Below are 23,711 nucleotides of genomic sequence, written 5' to 3' on the forward strand. Positions count from 1 at the left end.
AAGGTGGGTTTAGTTTAATACAGGAATAATGTGGTTTTTTTGTTTGTTTGTTTTGTTTTTTCAAGATAGGATCTCACTCTAACCCAGGCTGACCTGGAATTCACTATATAGAGTCAGGGTGGCCTTGAACTCAATGGTGATCCTCCTACCTCTGCCTCCTGAGTGCTGGGATTAAAGGCGTGCGCCACCACGCCCGGCTTAATTTTTTTTTAAATTATTTATTTATTTATTTATTTGAGAGCGACAGACAAAGAGAGAAAGACAGATAGAGGGAGAGAGAGAGAATGGGCGCGCCAGGGCTTCCAGCCTCTGCAAACGAACTCCAGACGCGTGCGCCCCCTTGTGCATCTGGCTAACGTGGGACCTGGGGAACCGAGCCTCGAACCGGGGTCCTTAGGCTTCACAGGCAAGCGCTTAACTGCTAAGCCATCTCTCCAGCCCTTAATTTTGTTTTTAAAAACGCATTCTTCAGTCCCCCCCAAATTAAATCAGGTGTGAGGGCACACACCTTTAGTCCCAGAATGTAAGGTGTTGAATGCATCTGGAGTTAATTTGCAGGGGCCAGAGGCCCTGACATACCCATATTCTCTCTATCTCTTCCTGTCTCTTTTAAATAAATAAATAAGATAAAATAAATCCAGATTGAGGGATGCCAAGACATAATGGTCACTACTGGAGTTCAGACTTTTATTATGAGAAGTCTGCAGGGAGATGGATGTATAAATAGTCCATATTCCTCTACCTCATACTTGAAAAATAGGCAACTGTCCACTCTGTCTTTCTTGTAAAAAGATTTCCATTGAAGTTTAAACAATTGAACCTAGTTCTTCCATAAAGACCATATATCATATGCAAGCCTCAGCCAACTGATTCACATACCTACTTTACTATAGGCCTAAATGGCAGATGGAATGAAACCCAGGTGGGGGGAAGCTCTAAATTAAAATTAGTGAATAAAAGCCGGGCGTGGTGGTGCACACCTTTAATCCCAGTACTGGGGAGGCAGAGGTAGGAGGATCGCCATGAGTTCAAGACCACCCTGAGACTACACAGTGAATTCCAGGTCAGCCTGAGCTAGAGACCCTACCTCAAAAAAAAAAAAAAAATTAGTGAATAATTCATATGATAATTCCAGAAATGTTTGGCCATTTTGGAAACTCATAGAGCTGGGAGGTTACATCTATGTATATGAAACACTACTTTCATGTCATGTAGAAATCTCTCACCTTTGGAAGAAAATCTACAAATTTAGGTCGATTCAATTACAAATACAAAGCCGGGCTTGGTGGCGCATGCCTTTAATCCCAGCACTTGGGAGGCAGAGGTAGGAGGATTGCAGAGAGTTCAAGGCCACTATGAGACCAAATAGTTAATTCCAGGTCAACCTGGACCAGAGTGAGACCCTACCTCGAAAAACCAAAAAAAAAAAAAAAAAATTACAAATACAGTAATCAAACTGTAAGCTCAATTGTTGATGACCTCTCCTCCTCCTCCTAACAACTACTTACTTTCCTCTTCAAGTTTCATTAATATTGTATTAAAATATGTGGTGGCACACGCCTTTAATCCCAGCACTCAGGAGGCAGATACAGGAGGATCACTATGAGTTCAAGGCCACCCTGAGACTCCATAGTGAGTTCCAGGTCAGCCTGGACTAGAGTAAGACCCTACCTCCAAAAAAAAAAAAAAAAAAATACATGTTTCTTTTTCTTTTATTGTTTTTTGAGGTTGGGTTTCACTCTGGCCCAAGCTGACCTGGAATTCACTATGGAGTCTCAGGGTGGCCTTGAATTCACTGCAATCCTCCTCCCTCTGCCTCCTGAGGGCTGGGACTAAAGGCGTGTGCCACCACACCCGGCTAAGAAACGTGTTTTAATCATTATTTATAATTATTTATTAGCTACAGAAGGGCAGAGGGGAACACAGAGAGAGAATGGGCATGCCAGGGCCTCTAGCCACTGCAAACAAACTCTAGATACGTGTATCACAATGTGCATCTGGCTAACGTGGGTGGAACCTGGGTCCTTAGGCTTCACAGCCAAGCACCTTAACCACTAAGCCATCTCTTCAGCCCAAGAAATTTGTTTTAATAGTTACCACATTATAGAGTGGTTGTTTTCCTCAAAAACTGGTTTTATTTTTGGTCTTTTTTTTTTTTTTTTTTTTTTTTTTTTTTTTTTTTTGAGGCATGATGTCACTGTAGCCCAGACTGACTTGGAACTCATTGTGTAGCTCCAGGCTGGCCTCAAACTCATGGTGATCTTCCTACCTCAGTCAAAAATTAATAGTTTTTTTTTTTTTAATTTTTATTTATTTATTTGAGAGCGACAGACACAGAGAGAAAGACAGATAGAGGGAGAGAGAGAGAATGGGCGCGCCAGGGCTTCCAGCCTCTGCAAACGAACTCCAGACGCATGCGGCCCCTTGTGCATCTGGCTAACGTGGGACCTGGGGAACCGAGCCTAGAACCGGGGTCCTTAGGCTTCACAGGCAAGCGCTTAACCGCTAAGCCATCTCTCCAGACCAAAAATTAATAGTTTTTAAAGGTATGTGCAGCAGATAGCTTCAGGTTTGCTGAGATGAACTTCTAGACCAGGCACAGTTATGGAGGAAGGGATATTTCTTGAAGCTTACAGATCCAGGGGAAGTTCCATGATGGCAGAAGAAGCTGGCTTGCCTTCACAGGACCAAGCAAAGAGAGAAGCACAAGCCAAAAGCCAAAGGCCACACAGCACATCACACTTCAGGAACTTCAAATAGGCATACTTTGAACATCTTTAGATTGAAATCTCAAACTCACCACCACACATTAAGATCTGCCCAGTGACATTGCCTCCAGCCAGGTGGCTGCAGATGCAAACTACAAACTAACAAAAAACTGAATATATCAGGGGCCATCTATTCAAACTACCACAGTATGCATGTCTAATTCTTATTTCTAGTGCCTAGAACAATACCAAAGGAACATAATATGTGGGCTGGAGAGATGGCTCAGTGGTTAAGGCACTTGGTAGCAAAGTCAAAGTACCCAGGTTCGATTCTCTAGTACCCACATAAAGCCAGATACACACAGTAGTGCATGTGTCTGGAGTTAATTTGAAATGGCTAAAGGCTCTGGTGCTCCCCATTCTCTCTCTCTCTCTCTGCCTCTCTCTAATAAATACATAAAACACTAAAAACAGGCTGGAGAGATGACTTAGTAGTTAAGGTGCTTGCCTGAGAAGCCTAAGGACCCAAGTTTGAAATCCCAGAACCCACGTAAACCAGATGCACATGGTGATGCATGTCTGGAGTTCATTTGCAGTGGCTACAGGTGTGCATATTCTCTTTCTGTGTCTGTCTCTAATAAATAAATAAATATTTTTATATTTATTTACTTGAGAGAGAGATTGATAGAGAGAGAGAATGGGTGCACCAGGGTTTCCAGCCATTGCAAACTAACTCCAGACGCGTGCACCACCTTGTGTAAACCGGGTGTGGCGGCACACACCTTTAATCTCAGGACTCGGGAGGCAGAGGTAGAAGGATCACCATGAATTTGAGGCCAGCCTGGGACTACATAGTGCATTCCAAGTCAGCCTGGGCTAGAGTGGACCCTACCTCAAAAAACCACAAAAAAAAAAAAAAAAAAAAGCTGGAGCAATGGCTTAGTGGTTAAGGAGTTTGCCTGCAAAGCCAAAGGACCCAGGTTCAATTCCCCAGGACCCACATTAGCCAGATGCACAAAGGGGCGCCCACATCTGGAGTTCATCTCCAGTGGCTGGAAGCCTTTGCGCACTTATTCTCTCTCTCTCTCCCTCTTTCTCTGTCAAATAAATAAAAATAAAATAGATAAATTTATAAAAGAAAAGCCAAGACAAAAAAAACTAAATACATAAACAAATAAAAGATACATCAAGGCTGGAGCGATGGTTAACAGTTAAAGTGCTTGCCTGCAAAGCCTAAAGACCCAGGTTGATTCCCCAGGACACACATAAGCCAGATGCACAAAGTGGCATTTGTTTCTAGAGTTCATTTGCAGTGGCTACAGGCCCTGGCATGCCCATTCTCTATCTGCCTCTCTCTCAAATAAATAAAATATTTAAAAATAGAAACATCAAACTTGATGCTGATTGAAGGGAAAGATGAGAGAAAAAAGGGCCAACTAAGTAGAAGCAGATAGAACAAAGATAAAAATAAACTCTTTCGGGCTGGAGAGATGGCTTAGCGGTTAAGCGCTTGCCTGTGAAGCCTAAGGACCCCGGTTCAAGGCTCGGTTCCCCAGGTCCCACGTTAGCCAGATGCACAAGGGGGCGCACGCGTCTGGAGTTCGTTTGCAGAGGCTGGAAGCCCTGGCGCGCCCATTCTCTCTCTCTTGCTCTATCTGTCTTTCTCCCTGTGTCTGTCACTCTCAAATAAATAAATAAATAAATAAACAAAAAATAAAAATAAAAAAAATTTTTAAAAAATAAACTCTTTCCTCTTCTACCTCCCTCTGCTCATAGTTCTAAGAAGGCTACTTTTGCTGGAAGCTGAGCTTATTTAAATGTATGCAAATTACAGAATGGCTATTGCTCCTATGCTAAATAACTAACCCTAACCATGAAAAGATCTTAGTAAAGAAAACAAGGGGGCTGGAGAGATGGCTTAGCGGTTAAGCGCTTGCCTGTGAAGCCTAAGGACCCCCGGTTCGAGGCTCAGTTCCCCAGGTCCCACGTTAGCCAGATGCACAAGGGGGCGCACGCGTCTGGAGTTCGTTTGCAGAGGCTGGAAGCCCTGGCGCGCCCATTCTCTCTCTCTCTCTATCTGTCTTTCTCTCTGTGTCTGTTGCTCTCAAATAAATAAATAAATAAATAAAAATTAAAAAAAAAAGAAAACAAGGAACCTAACTCTATCCAAAAAAGTGTGATTCAGTTGAGAAACAGTAGTAAGTAGTAATAAGCACCCTGCTAGGCACATCCAAGACTTACAGTTTAAGATGTTCCAAAATGCTTCAGAATAAACTATCAATTTCTGACTGAATTTTTTTTCTTTTGCTAAGCTGACAATTAGGCCTATGACCCTATTTATCCATGCAAGACAAGGACCATATCACTGCACTATAGTTCCAGCCTTGCCTTTAAAGAATAGTTACCCAGGCATGTGGCTCTACTTGCTTTTGGCTTTAAGGGAGAAACACTAAATTAAAATCTGACCTAGACGCTGGAGGGATGGAACAGTGGTTAAGGCTCTTGCCTGCAAAGCCTAACAACCCAGATTCCATTCTCCAGTACCCACATGAAGCCAGATGAAAAAAGGGTGCTTGCATCTGGAGTTCATTTGCAGTGGCTGGAGACCCTGGTGTACCCATTCTCTCCCTCTCTTCCCCCTTCTCTCTTTTTGTCTCCCTCTGCTTTTAAATAAATAATTTTTTTAAAAAGCTGGGCATGGTGGTACATGCCTTTAATCCCAGCACTCAGGAGTCAGGGGTAGTAGGATCACTGTGAGCTCGAGGCCAGCCTGAGACTACATAGTGAATTACAGGTCAGTCTGGGCTAGAGTAAGACCCTACCTCAAAAAAACAAAATAATAATAATAATAAATATGTTTATATATTATGTATATATATAAACCTAGGGTCCATAAAGCAAAGCAAACTATTCAGAATCATGTACTGACACCTGATTTAATGTTACAGGTTTGTAGGATAGAAATCAACATGTCTCCAATTTGCAGTGTCTAACTACTATAACAGCCAAAACAGAGCTAAAGAGTATGCTAACACAGAGCCAACAAAAACAAAAGGTAGGGCTAGAGAGATGGCTCAGTGCTTAAGGCACTTACCTGTGATGCCTAAGGACCCAGGTTCGATTCCTCAGTACCCACATAAAGCCAGATGGACAAAGTAGTTCTGGCATGTGGAGTTTGTTTGCAGGGACAGGAGGTCCTGGCATGCCCATACACTCACTCAATCACACTCACTCACTCTCTCTCTCTCTCTCTCTCTCTCTCTCTGTGTGTGTGTGTGTGTGTGTGTGTGTGTATGTATGTATATAGTTGTGCCCATACACTCCCTCACTCTCTATGATTATATATATAGTTTTTTTTTTTGGGGGGGGGGTTCAAGGTAGCTCACTCATGCTGATCTGGAACTCATTATGTAGTCTCAGGGTGGCCTCAAACTCTCAGTGACCCTCCTACCTCAGCCTCCCAACATCTGAAACATCTGAAGGATTGATATCCAGATACATGTATACAATGCACATGTATACAATGTGCATCTGGCTAACGTGGGTGGAACCTGGGTCCTTAGGCTTCGCAGCCAAGCGCCTTAACCACTAAGCCATCTCTTCAGCCCAAGAAATTTGCTTTAATAGTTACCACATTATATAGTGATTGTTTTGCTCAAAAACTGGCTTTATTTTTTTTTTTTTTATTTTTTTGAGGCATGGTCTCACTGTAGCCCAGACTGACTTGGAACTCACTGTGTAGCTCCAGGTTGGCCTCAAACTCATGGTGATCTTCCTACCTCAGTCAAAAATTAATAGTTTTTAAAGGTATGTGTAGCAGATAGCTTCAGGTTTGCTGAGACGAACTTCTAGACCAGTCACAGTTATGAAGGAAGGGATATTTCTTGAGGCTTACAGATCAAGGGGAAGTTCCATAATGGCAGAAGAAGCTGGCTTGCCTTCACAGGACCAAGCAGAGAGAGAAGCACAAGCCAAAAGCCAAAAGCCACACAGCACATCACACTTCAGGAACTCCAGCTAGGCATACTTTGCACATCTTTAGATTGAAATCTCAAACTCACCATTCTCTCTCTGTGCCTCTCTTCTTTGCCCCTCCCCCCAATTATTTAAAAAGAGAATTCTCCAGCATCCACTGCTCATTTTTGTATAAGCATTTGGCACAGGCAGCCAACTTTAGTGTCTGTCATGGATATTAATCCTTCAGATGTTTCTATGAGCCTGCAAGCTCACAGTTAACTTTATAGAAAGAGGGAAACTAGTGAGATGAAGCCAAAAGAATGACCTTATTCCCTGGGCAGTGCTTATGAAGCTGAGCAACTGTGCTTCTGGCAGAGGAAACAGACTGAAATGAAACCCTCATAGTAACCTCTCCACCCCCACTCGGGCCTCACAGTACCATCCAATTATTGCACAAAAAGGCTTTTTCTTATAAACTTCTCCCCCTTCTACTTCTGTCTCCATCTTGAATGGAAAGAAACAGCTCTGGTGATGGAATGTACACAGCTTGCAGCTCTGCAAATATTCATGAGAAAATGCTTTGACACCCACATGCTGCCCCGCCTCCCCTCATACATGAACCAGGAAAAGGGGGTGCACAGAATAATCATAGACATCTGTTTTTTTTTTTCAGAGCAAAATACAGTACAAATTTATTAACCCATTCTTTTGTTGTTGTTGTTTTGAAGTAGGGTCTTGTTCTAGACCAGGCTCACCTGGAATTCACTATGTAGTCTCAGAGTGGCCTCGAACTCACTGCAATCCTCCTACATGTTATCCTCCCAAATGCTGGGATTAAAGGTGTACACCACCATGCCTAGCTTTCAATTCTTTTTAAAATTATTTATTTCAAAGGCGAGAGAGACCATGACCTCATAGTGCCTGACACTACCTACACAAGACCATCATAAGAGGAGAAAAAGATGATGATATCAAAATAAAAGAGAGACTGATTGAGATGGGGAGGGGATATGATAGAGAATGAAATTTCAAAGGGGAAAATGGGGGGGAGGGAGGGTATTACCATGGGATATTTTTTATAATCATGGAAAATATTAATAAAAATTGAGGGAAAAAAAAAAGGAGAGAGGGCGGGGGAAGAGAGAGATAAAATGAGCACGCCAGGATGAACTCCAGATGTATGTGCTACCTTATGCATCTGGCTTTATGTGTATACTGGGGAATCAAACCTGGGTTGTTAGGCTTTGCAGGCAAGTGCCTTAACAGCTGAGCCATCTCTCCAGCCTAAAGCGAGGGTTTTATACCTCTTCACCTCAACCTACTTTCTCAGCAGGCAGAAGATCATTTTCACTTTGTAACGGGTTGGGGCCCTAGATAGGAATAAATGCTGCTTCTATGGCAGCAGCATCTAACCAAAGCCTGATCACAGTACAGAATCCGTAACAGACACCCAACACCTCCCCACATTCCATACAACAAGATCCAACAGCACAACTTTCTCACCTCCACTGACTGCAGACCTGGGGGTAGTTTTGGTATAAAAGGACAAGATCACTCCTAGGATCCTGCCAACAGCCTACTACCTGACGTACTGGGACCTTTGTGTGGCAGTGCATGGCACCTGCCACTAGAGTAAGAAAAGGCAGTCTCCTGCATGCAACCTTAAGAACAATTCTGGACTGGTGAAAAAGGAAAAAAAAAAAAATATATATATACATATATATACACACACACACACACACATACATACACATACATGCATACACATACATACACACACAGACATGCAATTGCTATTTTGTAGTTTTAGAGTTTGATCTTTAAAGTATCTTTGGGAGCTGGGTGTGGTGGTGCACGCCTTTAATCCCAGCCCTCGGAAGGCAGGGGTAGGAGGATCGCCATGAGTTCGAGGCCACCCTGAGATTCCATAGTGAATTCCAGGTCAGCCTGGGCTAGAGTGAGACCCTACCTCGAAAAAATAAAAAGAAAAAAAGAAAGAAAGAAAGAAAGTAAAGTATCTTTGGGGTTAGGAATGCAATGCAGGTGGCAGAGTGCTTGCCTAGTGTGCACAACGCCCCAGCACCACATACCCCCCCAAAAAAAAAAAACACAACAGAGCATGGTGGTGTAATTCCTGCACTCCATCAGATTTCAAAGTCATTCTCAAGTACCCATCAAGTTCAAGGCCAGCCTGGGATACATGAGACCAACTCCAAAATCACAAAAATCATGTGCCTTGAATGGTCTCTGGCACTTCTTCCAGTGCTTTTTTTCTCTTCTGGCCTTTTTGTTTGTTTGTTTGTTTTGTTTTTCTAGGTAGGGTCTCACTCTAGCTCAGGCTGACCTGGAATTAACTATGTAGTCTCAGGGTGGCCTCGAACTCACAGAGATCCTCCTACCTCAGGCTCCCAAGTGCTGGTACTAAAGGTGTGTGCCACCATGCCCAGCTCTTTTTTTTTTTTTTTTTAAATAATTTCATTGACTTATTTGCAAGCAGAGAGAGATAAAAGAGAGACAGAAAAGGGGTGTGCCAGGGCCTCCAGCCACGGCAAAGGGACTTCAGATGCATGCACCATTGTGTGCACTTGGCTTTATGTGGGTCCTGGGGAATCCAACTTGTGTTGTTTGGCTACGCAGGCAAGAGCCTTATTGGCTGAGCCATCTCTCCAGCCCTTCTTTGTTTCTTTTAAACAGGGTCTTTCTTTGTTGTCCTGGCTAGGCTGGTACTTACAATCTTACTGCCTCAATACCATATTCTCTCTCTCTCTTTCTCTCTCTCTCTCTCTCTCTCTCTCTTTCGTTTTTCAAGGTAGGGTCTCACTCTGGCTCAGGTTGACCTGGAATTCACTATGTAGTTTCAGGGTGGCCTCAAACTCACGGTGATCCTTCCACCCCTTCCCCCAAGTGCTGAGATTACTCTCTCTCTCTTTATAAATAAGTAAAACAGGGCTGGAGAGATGGCTTAGCAGTTAAGCGCTTGCCTGTGAAGCCTAAGGACCCCAATTCAAGGCTCGATTCTCCAGGACCCACATTAGCCAGATGCACAAGGGGACGCATGTGTCTACAGTTCGTTTGCAGTGGCTGGAAGCCCTGGTGTGCCCATTTTCTCTCTCTCTTTCTATCTACCTCTTTCTCTCTGTGTCACTCCCAAATAAATAAATAAAAATGAACAAAAAAATTATTTGAAAAAATAAATAAGATATATTTATATACGTGAAAGAAATGAATACCAGCTGGTTCTATGCTCTAGGAACTGTAAAACTCATCATGTCACAGACTGGAGTCAGGGAGCATTGTTGCCAATCCTTTATTGAGCAATCACATCCAGTGCACATGAGGCATCCTATGCTAAAAGCAGTGTCCCTCTTAGTCCCCACAGTCCAGGCCTTCAATCACTTTCTGGGGTGGGTGTCCTTTTACCTCTGAAGCCTCTCCAAATTCCTGACATTCTCATAGTAAAGTCCAGAAGTGGTGAAAATATCTCTCTTTCCCTCCTTCTCGACTCTTCGTCTCCCCTCCCCGCTTTCCTCCCTTCCCTCTGCTCTCATAGGGCATGTACTGATGTGTGTTGTTTGGCATGTGCTGTTCAGTGTACTATTGTGACCAAAGAAATATAAAAACACCAGTGAGCACAATCATGTTACTACTATAGTTTTAGTTTTTGTTGGCGTGATTATAGAGAGAAAACTTCCTGCTTACACATACACATTTTAATCTGGAAAATTTACAGCGTTTTAGATATTGTGTTTTAGCCAAAGAGCAGACTATTTTGAAATAAAGATTCCCGGGAGAGTAGGAACAATTGCATTCTACAAAGGGCTGGGCAGGTTTCTGTAACTGAGCATGCCTTTGTTGACTCAGTGCGGATCTGTTTTGAACAGCCACTTCCCGGTCTTCCTGGGTAAAGCTGAGCTAATGCGCTTTGTCCCCATGGAAAGTTTTACTAACGTGCAGATCACAGACACAATACACTGGAGTAAGGACTCCTGCTCGACAGCTGCTCCTCACCAGGAGGAAGTTTAGCTTTCCAAGTGAAGCATGCTGCTCCCAGAAGGAATCTCAACCCAGCTCCAGAGAAGACATTCAGCTCTTAGAAATGTTCAGCTCTTAGAAACAAAAAGTGTAGGCGGGCCTTACTTCCTTTGCACTTTATTTATTTATTTTTTTAAACTTATTTTTATTCATTTTTCATTTAGCAGAAAAAGGGAGAGAGAGAGAAAAAAAAAAAAAAAAAAGAATGAGTGTGCCAGGGCTCCAGCCATTGCAAACGAACTCCAGACGCATGCATCCCCTTGGATGTCTGGCTTACGTGGGTCCTAGGGAATCGAACCGGGGTTCTTTGGCTTTGTAGACAAATGCCTTAACTGCTAAGCCATCCCTCCAGCCCTTTATTTATTTTTTTGAGACAAGGTCACACTCTAGCCAAGGCTGACATGGAACTCACTCTAGCCCCAAGCTTGCCTCCAACTCCCAGTGATCCTACTTCAGCCTTCTGAACTAACGCCCTGGGCCACCAGGCCTGGCTCTTTCATACTTTAAAAGAACAATTGGTCATTGTGACAAGACCCAAGCCATAGCACTCAAAAACCTTGCATATCTTTTATCTCCTTCACACAATGATTATTTGAGACATATTTACTATCACTCTAAAAACAGGATGCAAGGCTAGAGGCTTAGTGGTTAAGGCATTTGCCTGCAAAGCCAAAGGACCTAAGTTCAATTCCCCAGGACCCACATTAGCCAGATGCACAAGGGGGCGCACATGTCTGAAGTTTGTTTGCAGTGGTTGGAGGCCCTGGCACATCCATTCTCTCCCTTCATCTTTCTCTGACAAATAAATAAAAATAAAATAAAATAAAATAAAATAAAATAAAATAAAATAAAATAAAAATAGGATGCAGGAGGACTGGAGAGATGGCTTAGCAGTTAAGGTGCCTGCCTGCAAAGCCAACCAGGTTCAACTCCCCAGGATCCATGCAAGCCAGATGCGCAAGGGGGTACACACATCTGGAGTTCGTTTGCAGTGGCTGGAGGCCCTGGTGCACCCATTCTCTCTCTCTCTACCTGCCTATTTCCATATCTGTCTCTGTCTCAAATAAATAAATATTAAATATTTTAAAAGTAGGATGGAGGAAACAAAAATAGGATGCAGGGATGTCTGGCATGGTGGCGCACGCCTTTAATCCCAGCACTTAGGAGGCAGCGGTAGGAGGATCACTATGAATTCAAGGCTACCCTGAGACTACATAGTGAATTCCAGGTCAACTTGGACTAGAATGACACCCTACCTTGAACTAAAAAATAAAATAAAAAATAGGATGCAGGGGGCTGGAAAGGTGGCTCAGCATTTGAGTCACCTGACTGCAAAGCCTAACAACCCAGGTTCAATTCCCCAGTACCCATGTAAAGCCAGATACACAAAGTGATGCATGCATCTAGAGTTTATTTGCAGTGGCTGGAAGTCCTGATGCACCTATTTTCTCTCTCTCTCACTCTCTCTCTCTCCTTGCAAATAAATAACTAAAATATTTTGAAAAAACAGGATGTAGGGGCTGGAGATTTTTCTCAGTGGTTAAAGGCACTTGCTTGTAAAGCCTCAAGGCCTGGGTTCAATTCTCCAGTACCCATGTAAAGCCAGACGCACAGAGCAGCACATGTGTCTGGAGTTTGTGGTGGTACCAGGCCCTGACATGCCCATTCTCATTCTCTCTCACACACACATCTCTCTACTTGCAAATAAATAATGTTTTTAAAAATTAGGATGCAGAGAGCTCAAGTAACTTGTCCAAAGTAAGTGAGCTGGCAGTATCTGTGCCTTACTTCAAACCTGTTAATCTGGAAAATTTAATTCAAAACTGGTTTTAACTTCAAAGAAGAAACCTTAATATATATTCAAGGCAGGCAAGAACATAGCCAATTCTGAAGAAAAGTTTTGGCTTAAAATCTCAATATAACTGGACATGAGGCACATGCCTTTAGTCCCAGCACTCAGGAGGCAGAGCTAGGAAGACTGTCATGAGTTCGAGGACACCCTGAGACTACAGAGTGAATTCCAGGTCAGCCTGGGCTAAAGCAAGACTCTACCTCAAAACAAAAAAGTCTATAGCTGGGTGCGGTGGCACACACCTTTAATGCTAGTACTTGAGGGGCAGAGCTAGAAGGATTGCCATGAGTTCAAGGTTATCCCTTGAGACTACACAGTGAATTCCAGGTCACCCTGGGCTAGAAGGAGACCCTACCTCAAAACACAAACAAAAAGTAGCACTAAAAAAAAAAAAAAAAAGCAGAGAGAGCCAGGCATGTTAGCACAGGCCTTTAATCCCAGTGCTGTATGATTGAGGTCAGCCTGAGACTACATAGTGAATTCCAAGTCAGCCCGGGCTAGAGTGAAACCCTACCTCGAAATACTAAAAAAAAAAAAAAAAAGAGCAGCACTGATTTCAGAGACCCAAATATGTGAGGGAAATATCAAACATATTTTGGGGGAATGAATATTGAGGAAATAACCTAAATATTTGTTTTAAGGGGACTCTGAACATCATTATAAGGGACTAGTCATAGCTAGATATTAACAAGATGCAATACCATTCCTAGGCAGATTTTAATCCCAGCACTTGGGAGGCAGAGGTAGGGGGATCGCCTAGAGTTCGAGGCCACCCTGAGACTACATAGTTAATTCCAAGTCAGCCTGGACCAGAGTAAGACCGTACCTCGAAAATCCGAAAAAAAAAAAAAAAAAAAAGAATGAATGATTTTATGACAGTCTGCCTCTTACCCTTGGTGGTCTTAAAGTCATCATGCTGAGGACTGAGTCTGGGCTCTGATGCTACAGTGAAGAAACAAGGCCTTGTGACCGATTCATATGCCTCAGCCAGCCACCACCGTGGGAGTTCTGACCTTCCTCCAGCTTGTGATGCAGTTTTCCTTCCTTTTCTTTCCTACTCTGACTCCTCTTGGGGCCAATTAGGGATTTAGGCAATTAATAGACAAGCCAGAATAAACCTCAAGAGGTCTCCTGAACATTGGTTTTATTTCTGCACAAGCTTTTTGTCAGGATTCCATTTTATTTTATTTATTTGCAAGCACAAAGAGACAGAGAGACGAGATGAGATGAGAGAGAGAGAAGAGAGAGAATATGAACGCAGCAGGACCTCCTGCCACTGCAAATGAACTCCAGATGCATGCACCACTTTATGGACCTAACTTTAAGTGGGTTCTGAGGGACTGAATTTGGGGCAACAGGCTTTACAAGCCAAGTGCATTTACCTGCTGAACTGTCTCCTCAGCCCCACGGAGCCCATGTTTCCCCCCAATTTTAGGTGGTAGACTTTCACAGTGTGCCCAAGTGGCTGCTGGGATGAGGGCTATTTTCCATGGTCACAGAAATGAATGAAGTAAGGCTTGCTGGCCATCATGCGTCCAAAAGGATGGGCTTCCACAGTATTCACCCAAACAGTGCTTCCCAGAAACCAAGGTGCCCAGTAGATCCACTGGCCTTGGAAATTTGAGAAAAAGCAGAGCAGAAAGACATAAGAAGGGTGCCATCAAAACCCTGACTGGCCCTCCCAATCCTCAGCCAGCAGATCTATAGAATTCGTCTCCTCTACACAACTTGCAATTATGGCAAATTAGCTGTCTATCCTTTCACACTCTAGGAGTACAAGACCCAAAGAAAATATTCACCAGTAGGATTTCTAGGTCTTCAGATGTACACAATTCAAGGCCATGCTTGAGGTGAACCACATTTACCTACCTACCACAGGGTCAGAATACTATCTGTGCTAACTTATACCCATGTGAATCACGCAAAGGCCAGCCAAGCACCATGATCTCACTAAGTCTCTTCTTATCTCCTTTGCTTTTTCTAGAACTGATGTCTCTCATTACCGTTTCTCAGACCAAAACATCATTTCTGACCAAAATATCGTAAGAAACAGCCAGCACCTACATTTTATGCTAACTTACCTGAGCCTCCAGTTATAAAGAACTGGGGAAACATGCATGAGAAAACTGCATTTAAGAGTTGGAGGGATGGCTTTGCAGTTAAGGTGTTTGCCTGCAAAGCCAAAGGACCCAGGTTCAATTCCCCAGGACCCACGAAAGCCAGGTGCACAAGATGGCACATGCATCTGGAGTTCATTTGCAGTGGCTTGAAGCCCTGGTTCGCCTATTCTCTCTGTGTGTCTGTCTGTCTGTCCGTTCCTCTCTCTCTCTCCTTCTCTATTCAACTCTCTCTAATAAATAAATAAAACTTTAAAGAAAGAAAAGAAAAGAAAACTACATTTAAAACAAGTTTCTAAACCAGGCGTGGTGGCACATTCCTTGAATCCCAGCATTTGGGAGGCAGAGGTAGGAGAATCACTGTGAGTTCGAGGCCACCTTGAGACTATATAGTGAATTCCAGGTCAGCCTGAGCTAGAGTGAAACCCTACTTCGGGAAAAAAACAAAACAAAACCAAGTTTCTTTTGTTAATACTATTATAGAAATGATAACTTTAGGGCTGCAGGGATGGCTTAGCAGTTAAGGCATTTGCCTACAAGGCCAAAGGACCAAGGTTTGATTCCCCAGGACCCATGTTAGCCAGATGCGCAAGGGGGCACACACATCTGGAGTTCGTTTGCAGCAGCTGGAGGCCCTGATGCACCCATTCTCTCTATTTTTCTCTGCCTCTTTCTCCCTGTCTGTTGCTCATAAGTAAATAAAAATAAACAAAAAAAATTGTTAAAAAGTAAATGATGGGCTGGAGAGATGGCTTAGCGGTTAAGCACTTGCCTGTGAAGCCTAAGGACCCTGGTTCGAGGCTCGGTTCCCCAGGTCCCACGTTAGCCAGATGCACAAGGGGGCGCACGCGTCTGGAGTTCATTTGCAGTGGCTGGAAGCCCTGGCGCGCCCATTCTCTCTCTTTCCCTCTATGTGTCTTTCTCTCTATGTCTGTCACTCTCAAATAAATAAATAAAAAATGAGCCAAAAAACTTTAAAAAAAAAATGATAACTTTAAAAAGCTGGTGGGCTTTTGATGAATTGGAATTTCTTTTCTTTTTTCTCATTTATTACTTTTATTTTTCTTTATATTTTGTTCTGAATCTTCCCCCCCCCCCCCGCAGGTTTTCAAGGTAGAGTCTGGCTGTAGCCTAGGCTGGAATTCATTATGTAGTCTCAGGGTAGCCTTGAACTCATGGGCCATTCTCCTACCTCTGCCTCCTGAGTGCTGGGATTAAGGTGTGTGCCACCGCGCCTGGCAATTTTTTCTTGTCTTGAAATTTTCTTTTTTTTTTTTCTTTTTTAAAAAATTTATTTATATATTTAGAGAGAGAGAGTGTGTGTGTGCACACACACACACACATATGTACAGGTCAGAGGACAACTTCACAGTGTCTATGACCCACCTTTTTTGAGACAGAGTCTTTTGCTGCTGTAAATAAACTGCCAGACTGCAAATAAAAGTCAGATTAGCTGGCTGAAGCTGGCCCACACGCCTCAGGTTCCCTGGCTCCAGGCATATTGACCACGAATGTGTGGCCCACTTCACATGCAGCTTTATGTGGGTATTAGACCATTGAACCAGCAGGCTTTCATTGTCTTGAAATTTTCTCAAAGGGGCTGGGGAGATTGCTCAGTGGTTAAACGCACTTGCTTGTAAAGCCTGATAGCCCCCAGGTTCAATTCCCCAGCACTCATGTAAAGCCAGATGCACAAAGTAGACCATACATCTAGCATCCATTTACAAAGACAAGTGACCAATACCCATATACTCTCTATTCATAAATAAGTAAATAATAAAATTTTTTATTTATTTATTTATTTATTTATTTATTTATTTATTTATTTAAGAGCGACAGACACAGAGAGAAAGACAGATAGAGGGAGAGAGAGAGAATGGGCGCGCCAGGGCTTCCAGCCTCTGCAAACGAACTCCAAACGCGTGCGCCCCCTTGTGCATCTGGCTAACGTGGGACCTGGGGAACCGAGCCTCGAACCGGGGTCCTTAGGCTTCACAGGCAAGCGCTTAACCACTAAGCCATCTCTCCAGCCCAATAATAAAATTTTTAAAAGAAATTTTCTCATAATACTTCCTCAGAGTACTTCCAATCTGTGCCACTATGCCATAATGATCTTGGAAAGTATTTTTATAGCAAGAATTAAGAAACAAAATAAGGGGCTAGAAAGATGGTTTAGCAGTTAAACACTTGCCTGAGAAGCCTAAAGACCCAAGTTCAAGGCTCGATTTCCCAGGACCCACATAAGCCAGATGCACAAGGTGGCGCATGCATCTAGAGTTCGTTGGCAGTGGCTGGAGGCCCTGGTGTGCCCATTCTCTGTCTCTCTCTCCCTGCCTTTTTCTCTCTCTGTTTGTCACTCTCAAATAAATAAAAATAACAAAGAAACAAAATAAGCCCAGCACTCAGGAGACAGAGGTAGGAGGATTGCCGTGAGTTCAAGGATACCCTGAGACTACACAGTGAATTCCAGGTCAGCCTGGACTAGAGCAAAACTCTACCTTGAAAAACCAAAAAGAAAAACAAAAGAAACAAACAAAATAAGGAAGTTTGGCATGGTGTTACATGACTTTAGTCCTAGCACTAGACAGACTGAGGAAGACTGCTATGAGTTTGAGGCCAGCCTCGGTTACAGAGTGAATTCCATGATCTTGCCTTAAAAATAAAATGAGAGGGGCTGGAGAGATGGCTTAGTGGTTAGGCGCTTGCCTGTAGAGCCTAAGGACCCTGGCTCAAGGCTCGATTCCCCAGAATCCACGTTAGCCAGATGCACAAGGGGGCACATGCATCTGGAGTTCATTTGCAGTAGCTGGATGCCTTGGCATGCCCATTCTCTCTATCTGCCTCTTTCCCTGTCTGTCACTCTCAAATAAATAAATAAAAATCAATAAATAATCAACAAATAAATAAATAAAATGAGGTAGCTGGAAGGATGGCTTAGAGATTAAGGCACTTGCCTGCGAAGCCAAATGATCCCAGTTTGAATCTCCAAGACCCACATAAGCCAGATGCACAAGGGGGCACATGCATCTGGAGTTCATTTGCAGTGGCTAGATGTCCTGGTGTGCCCATTCTCCCCACTCCCTGCCTCTTTTTCTTTCTCAAATAAATAAATAGTTTTTAAAAATAAAAATAAAATGAGGGCTGGAGAGAGCTTAGTGGTTAAGGTGCTTACCTATAAAGCCTAAGGACCCACATTCAATTTTCCAGTACCCACGTAAGCCAGATGTACAAGGTGGTGCATGCATCTGGAATTTGTTTGCAGGGACCAGAGGCACTGGTGCTCCCATTCTCTTTATATCTGCCTTTTTCTCTCTCTCTCTCAAATAAATAAAAACTCTTAAAAAGAACCTTTTAAAAAATTAAGGGGTCTGGAGAGATGGCTTAGTAGTTAAGGTGCTTGCCTACAAAACCTAATGACTGGACTTCTATTCCCCAGAACCCATGAAAGCCAGATGCACAAAGTGGCATAGGCATCTGCAGTTTGTTTGCCCTGGCATGGCCGTTTTCTCTCTATATATATCCTTGCAAATAAATAAATAAATATTTTAAAAGACCTGGATAGGGGCTGAAGAGATGGCTTAGTGGTTAAGGCATTTGCCTGCAAAGCCAAAGGACCCAGGTTCAATTACCCAGAACCCACATAAACCAGAAGCACAAGGGGCACATGCGTCTGAAGTTCATTTGCAGTGGCTGGAGGCTCTGGCGCGTGCCTATTCTCTGTCTCTCTTCTACCTCGTTCTCTCTCTCTCTCTGCTTGCAAATTAATAAATTATTATTATTATTATTTTTAAAAGGCCTGGAGAGATGGCTTAGCAGTTAAGGCACTTGCCTGAGAAGCCTAAGGACCTAGGCTCTACTCCCTGGGACCCATGTAAGTCAGATGTTCATGGTGGCACCTGCTCCCAGAGTTCATTTACAGTGATAGAAAGCCCTGGCATGCCCATTCTCTCTCTGTGTGCATCTGCCTCTTTTTCTCTCAAATAAATAAAAATAAATAAAAGCAAAGCAAAACCAAACAAAAAGAGGACAGAGTGGCCAGGTGTGATGGCGCACGCCTTTAATCCCAGCACTCGGGAGGCAGAGGTAGGAGGATCACCATGAGTTCAAGGCCACCCTGAGACTACAGAGTTAATTCCAGGTCAGCCTGGACCAGAGTGAGACCCTACCTCAAAAAAAAAAAAAAAAAAAAAAGAGAGGACAGAGTGGAAGAAACATGACAAATGACATTACCAGATCCTGAGATGCATACTGAGGGTCCTCTGGGTTGACTGACCAGTAGCAGTAATCAAAACCAAATGCCACAATCTTCTCCCTGGAGTCTCCAAAGGTGTCTGGTCGGCTCTCCACCTAAAAGCAAACAGAGAATGCAGTTTCTTCTCTACTATAAAATCAGAAGCTGGCCAGTGGTGCTTGATTATTATTAACAGTTAACACCTGGACTGATCTTAGGGACGTTTATGATATCTGTGAAAGAAAAACAAGTAACCTTTGTTTCCATCTTGTTAGGTACAAATAAAGACCCTGAAAACGAATTATGTCCATCATACCAGCATGTATCTGCCTACATATGCGCCAAACACAAGACGTAGGACACCTCAAGAGAAAACCTCTCCTCTGGACATCACCTTCATCACTATTTCCTTCTCTAAGGATTTCTGCAGATCTAGATTCTAGGAATGCATGCGTAGTTCAGCCCTGAGCTCAACAAATTCCATCAATCTGCAGCTTTCACCCGGTCCTTGGCCCCCCTCCCCTGCCCAGCAACTTACAAGTGTTAGACCGAAAAGCCAGAAACTCAAGATCCAAACCAGAGTTCAACACTTCACTGACCTCCAGATATTGGGGAGAATGACATTATTTATAGAAATGCCTTGTCTCATTATTTAAAATTTAGCCCTGTGTGGGGCTCACACTTTTAAATTTCAGTACTCAGGAAGCTGAGGTAGGAGGATTATTAGGAGTTTGAAGCCAGCCTGGGCTACAGAGTGAGTTCCAAGTCAGTCTTGGCTAGAGTGAGACCCTGCTGCAAAATAAATAAATAAAAATAAATAAATTTAGACTTTGAACAGAGAATGGCAACTCTGGCACTAGCCATTCAAAAGCTACAGCCTGGGCTACAGCGAGCCCCTACCTCAAAAAAACAAACAAACAAAAAAATAACCTACAGAAGAATGAGGTTGTCATAATGTGAAGGATGTTGTTCAAGAATAACTAAATTTACATGAGTTCAAGGCCACCCTGAAACTCCATAGTGAATTCCAGGTCAGCCTGGGCCAGAAGTGAGACCCTACTTCAAAAAAAAAGAATAACTAAATTTAGGAAAGTCAGCAGCCAGAGGTGTTTAGGGGGCAGATTACAGTTTGTTCTTGGCCAACATTTTTTCTCTAGAACCAAAAGTTTAAATCTCAAAACAAAACAGCTGGAGTGATTAGGCAACAGAGATAACTAAGAGAAGGAAGAAAATAAAAAGACTGTGTGTGTGTGTGTGTGTGTGTGTATACACATACATATATATATCTTATTTTTCAAGGTAGTGTCTCACTCTAGCTCAGGCTGACCTGGAATTCACTGTGTAGTCTCAGGGTGGCCTTGAACTCACTCACAGTGATCCTCCTACTTCTGCCTCCCAAGCACTGGGATTAAAGGTGTGTGCCACCACGTCTGGCATAAAAAGATATTTTGTCCCTAGGAGCTCCTGTTTAGTTTGGTAGATTCCATTCGCTTTTAGCAAAGAGCCAGTGACCAGGAGAAATAGTTCACCTCTTAGGAGTAACATGAGGGTAGGCATGGCTCTGAGGCCTGAGGTTCAGATATCCTTCACTCTTGTCAATCAGCTTTCACGGCTTGGAACAAAAGCTAACTGGGAGTTACAGAGGAGAGTTCTGTAGACATACAGATTGCTCCAGGCATAAGTTAAGCTAATAGGCCCCCATAACATTTCCTGTGCTTATTATCAAAGCATCTATCAGTTTTCACAACCTCTTATAAGCATCATTTTTTTTCTTTTTTCTTTGCTGTCTGAATGGCCTAAGCTTTCCCCACAGTCCTCCCTATATTCCCTTCCTTCCCCTACATTAAGTGTATTCACATGCATACCTTCACCACAGAGGCCCCTGTAATTATAATAGCTCATCAATGAAAAGCAAATAGAGAACATTTTCAGGCTTACCTTTAAATTCCTGATTTTTGCCACTTTGCCATCAACTTCCACAATAATTCTTCCCCCTTCTTTGGTCTCCCTAAGAAACAAGACCCGAATTTACATGAGATGATTTAAAAAAAAAAAAATTGTTTGCCAGGCGTGGTGGCGCACACTTTTAATCCCAGCACTTGGGAGACAGAGGTAGGAGGATCACCATGAGTTCGAGGCCACCCTGAGACTACATAGTGAATTCCAGGTTAGCCTGGGCTAGAGTGAGACCCTACCTCAAACAAACAAAAAAAGTTGTTTATTCGCACCTGTGTATGTGTGCACTCATGTATGCCTGACTGGGTGTGCCAGGGTCTCTTATCACTGCAAGTGCACATCAAACACATGTATTACTTTTTGCGTCTGGTCTGGCTTTACGTGGGTGTTGGGGAATTGAACCCAGACTGACAGGCTTTGCAAGCAAGCACTTAACCACTGAGCAATCTCCCCATCCGAACTTTTAATTTCAATGTTGTGACACAGTGTCTCATGAAGTCTAGGCTGGTCTTGAACTTGGCTTTGTAGCCAAGGATGATCCTCCTGCCTCCACCTCTCAAGTGGTAAGGGTACAGGTATATACTACTACACTTGGCATCCTCACCTGTATGTTTTTGAAGTAGGGTTTCACTCTAGTCCAGACTGACCTGAAACCAACTCTGTAACCCAGCCTCAAACTCATAGTGATCCTCCTACCTTAGCCTCCCAAGTGCTCAGATCAAAGGTGTGGGGCATCATGCCCAGCTGCATCCCCCCCCTTTTTTTTTTTTTTTTTTGAGGTAGGGTCTCTCTGTAGCCCAAGCTGACCTGGAATTCACTATATGGTCCCAGGGTAGCCTTGAACTCACAGTGATACTTCTACTTCTGCCTCCTAAGTGCTGGGATTAAAGGAGTGTGCCATCATGCCCAGCCATCCCTTTTTTTTTTTTTTTAAGACAGAGACAGAAAGGAGAGAAAGAATTGGCACACCAGGGTCTCAGCCACTGCAATCAAACTCCAGATGCTTGTGCCACCAAGTAGGCATGTGCAAACTTTGTGCATCTGGCTAACATGGGATCTGGAGAGTAGAATATGGGTCCTTAGGCTTTGCAGGCAAGTGCCTTAACTGCTAAGCCATCTCTCCAGCCCCAGCCCCATTTTTTTAATTGCAGAAAAAGAAGCTGAGACCAGAACTAGAGGCATAAAACATTGTCCTACTGTTGTCCCCTACTCCTGTAAAAGTGGAGTGTCTATCTCCACAAACACCTGTAAGCATTGTTTCAATGACTCAAGTAGGTTTCACACGTCTCTGGATCATTACACAGTTTGACTCTAACTAGTAGAATTACTGTCACTTATTGGTCATCCTCCACGTATAAGGCACATTAGGTGTGTGACATGTTGTACTTTATCTTGTCTAACCTACTACTCTGACATCCTAGCATTGTTTAAAAACATTTTTCTTTCTTTTTTAATACATTTTATTTATTTATTTGACAGAGAGAAAGAGGCAGAGAGAGAGGGAGAAGTAGAGAATGGGCATGCAAATGAACTCCAGATGCATGCGCCCCTTTGTGCAACTGGCTGACGTGGGTTCTGGAGAGTCAAACCGGGATCTTCTGGCTTTGCAGGCAAATGCCTTAATTGCTAAGCCACCTCTCCAGCCCTTTTATTTAATATTTTTATTTATTATTTATTTAGTTTTATCTGTAAGAGAGAGTGAAAGGGAGAGGGAGAAAACAGGCACTCCAGGGCTTCTTGCAAACAACCCTCAGATGCATTCCTCACAATGTGCATCTGGCTTTACATGGGTACTGGGGAATTGAACCCAGGCCAGAAGGCTTTGTGAGCAAGTGGCTTTCCAGCTCCCCAGACCTATCTCTCTGTGTTTATAGATGAAACTCAAAAGCTGAACATAATGGTACAAGCCTTTAGTCCCAGGCACAAGTAGAAAAATAGATCTCCATGAATTGGAGGCAGCCTGGGGCTATTAACATGTTGTTCTGGGGGATAGGTGAGCCCTCACCCCCCCTCTGCCCAAATAGTATCAAAATAGAAGAATGAAGCCAGGCATGGTAAGGTAGGAGGATTGCCATGAGATCAAGGACAGCCTGGGGCTACAGAGTGAGTTCTAGGTCAACCCGGGCTAGAGTGAGACACTGTCTCAAAAAATGGAAAATAGGGGGCTGGAGAGATAGCTTAGTGGTTAAAGTGCTTGCCTGCAAAGCCAAATGACCTAGGTTTGATTCCCCAGGACCCACGTAAGCTGGATGCACAAGGCAACGCCTGCGTCTGCAGTTTGTTTGCAGCGGCTGGAGGCCTTAGCGCTCCCATTCTCTCTCTATCTGCTTCTTTCTCTCTCTCAGATAAATAAATAAAAATAAAAATATTTTAAAAATGAAAAATAAGCCAGATATGGTGGTACATGCCTTTAATCCCAGCACTCAGGAGGCAGAGGTAGGAGGATCTCCATGAGATCAAGGCCACCCTGAGAATACATAGTGAATCCCAGGTTAGCCTGGACTAGAGTGAAACCCTACCTTGAAAAACAATGTTCATAAGTTTTACTGGAAAAAACAGCTCTAACCATATTCCTCTTGTGTTTGCTGTGCCTGGTAAGATAATTATCTGTTTGTTTTTTGAGGTAGGGTCTTACTCTAGTTCAGGCTAACTTGTAATTCACTATGAAATCTCAGGGTGTCCTCAAACTCATGGTGATCCTCCTATTTCTGCCTCCTGAGTGCTGGGATTAAAAACATGTGCCACCACGCCCAGCTGAAATTATCTGTTTCTTATAACAGCTTGTACCCTATTAAACTCTATAAGTCAGAGATACTCAGGCACATGTTAAGGATCCTCGCTTCTTCCATTTGCCAGCC

The 23,711-nt window shown here is 43.3% G+C and overlaps 1 protein-coding gene across 1 annotated transcript in view; it reads right to left on the reverse strand.

Annotated features, from left to right (window-relative positions):
- Stard9 (StAR related lipid transfer domain containing 9) overlaps positions 1–23,711 on the reverse strand; it is a 130,196-nt gene that overhangs the window by 99,346 nt on the left and 7,139 nt on the right. Inside the window, exons 2-3 of the mRNA XM_045155984.1 lie at positions 20,836–20,905; positions 18,897–19,013 (exon numbers count right to left, since the gene is read on the reverse strand). Of these exons, the coding sequence (XP_045011919.1) occupies positions 18,897–19,013; positions 20,836–20,905 (187 nt within the window). The remainder of the gene's footprint in view (positions 1–18,896; positions 19,014–20,835; positions 20,906–23,711) is intronic.

This window comes from Jaculus jaculus, chromosome 8, assembly GCF_020740685.1.
Source record: "Jaculus jaculus isolate mJacJac1 chromosome 8, mJacJac1.mat.Y.cur, whole genome shotgun sequence".
NCBI classification, from domain to species: domain Eukaryota; kingdom Metazoa; phylum Chordata; class Mammalia; order Rodentia; family Dipodidae; genus Jaculus; species Jaculus jaculus.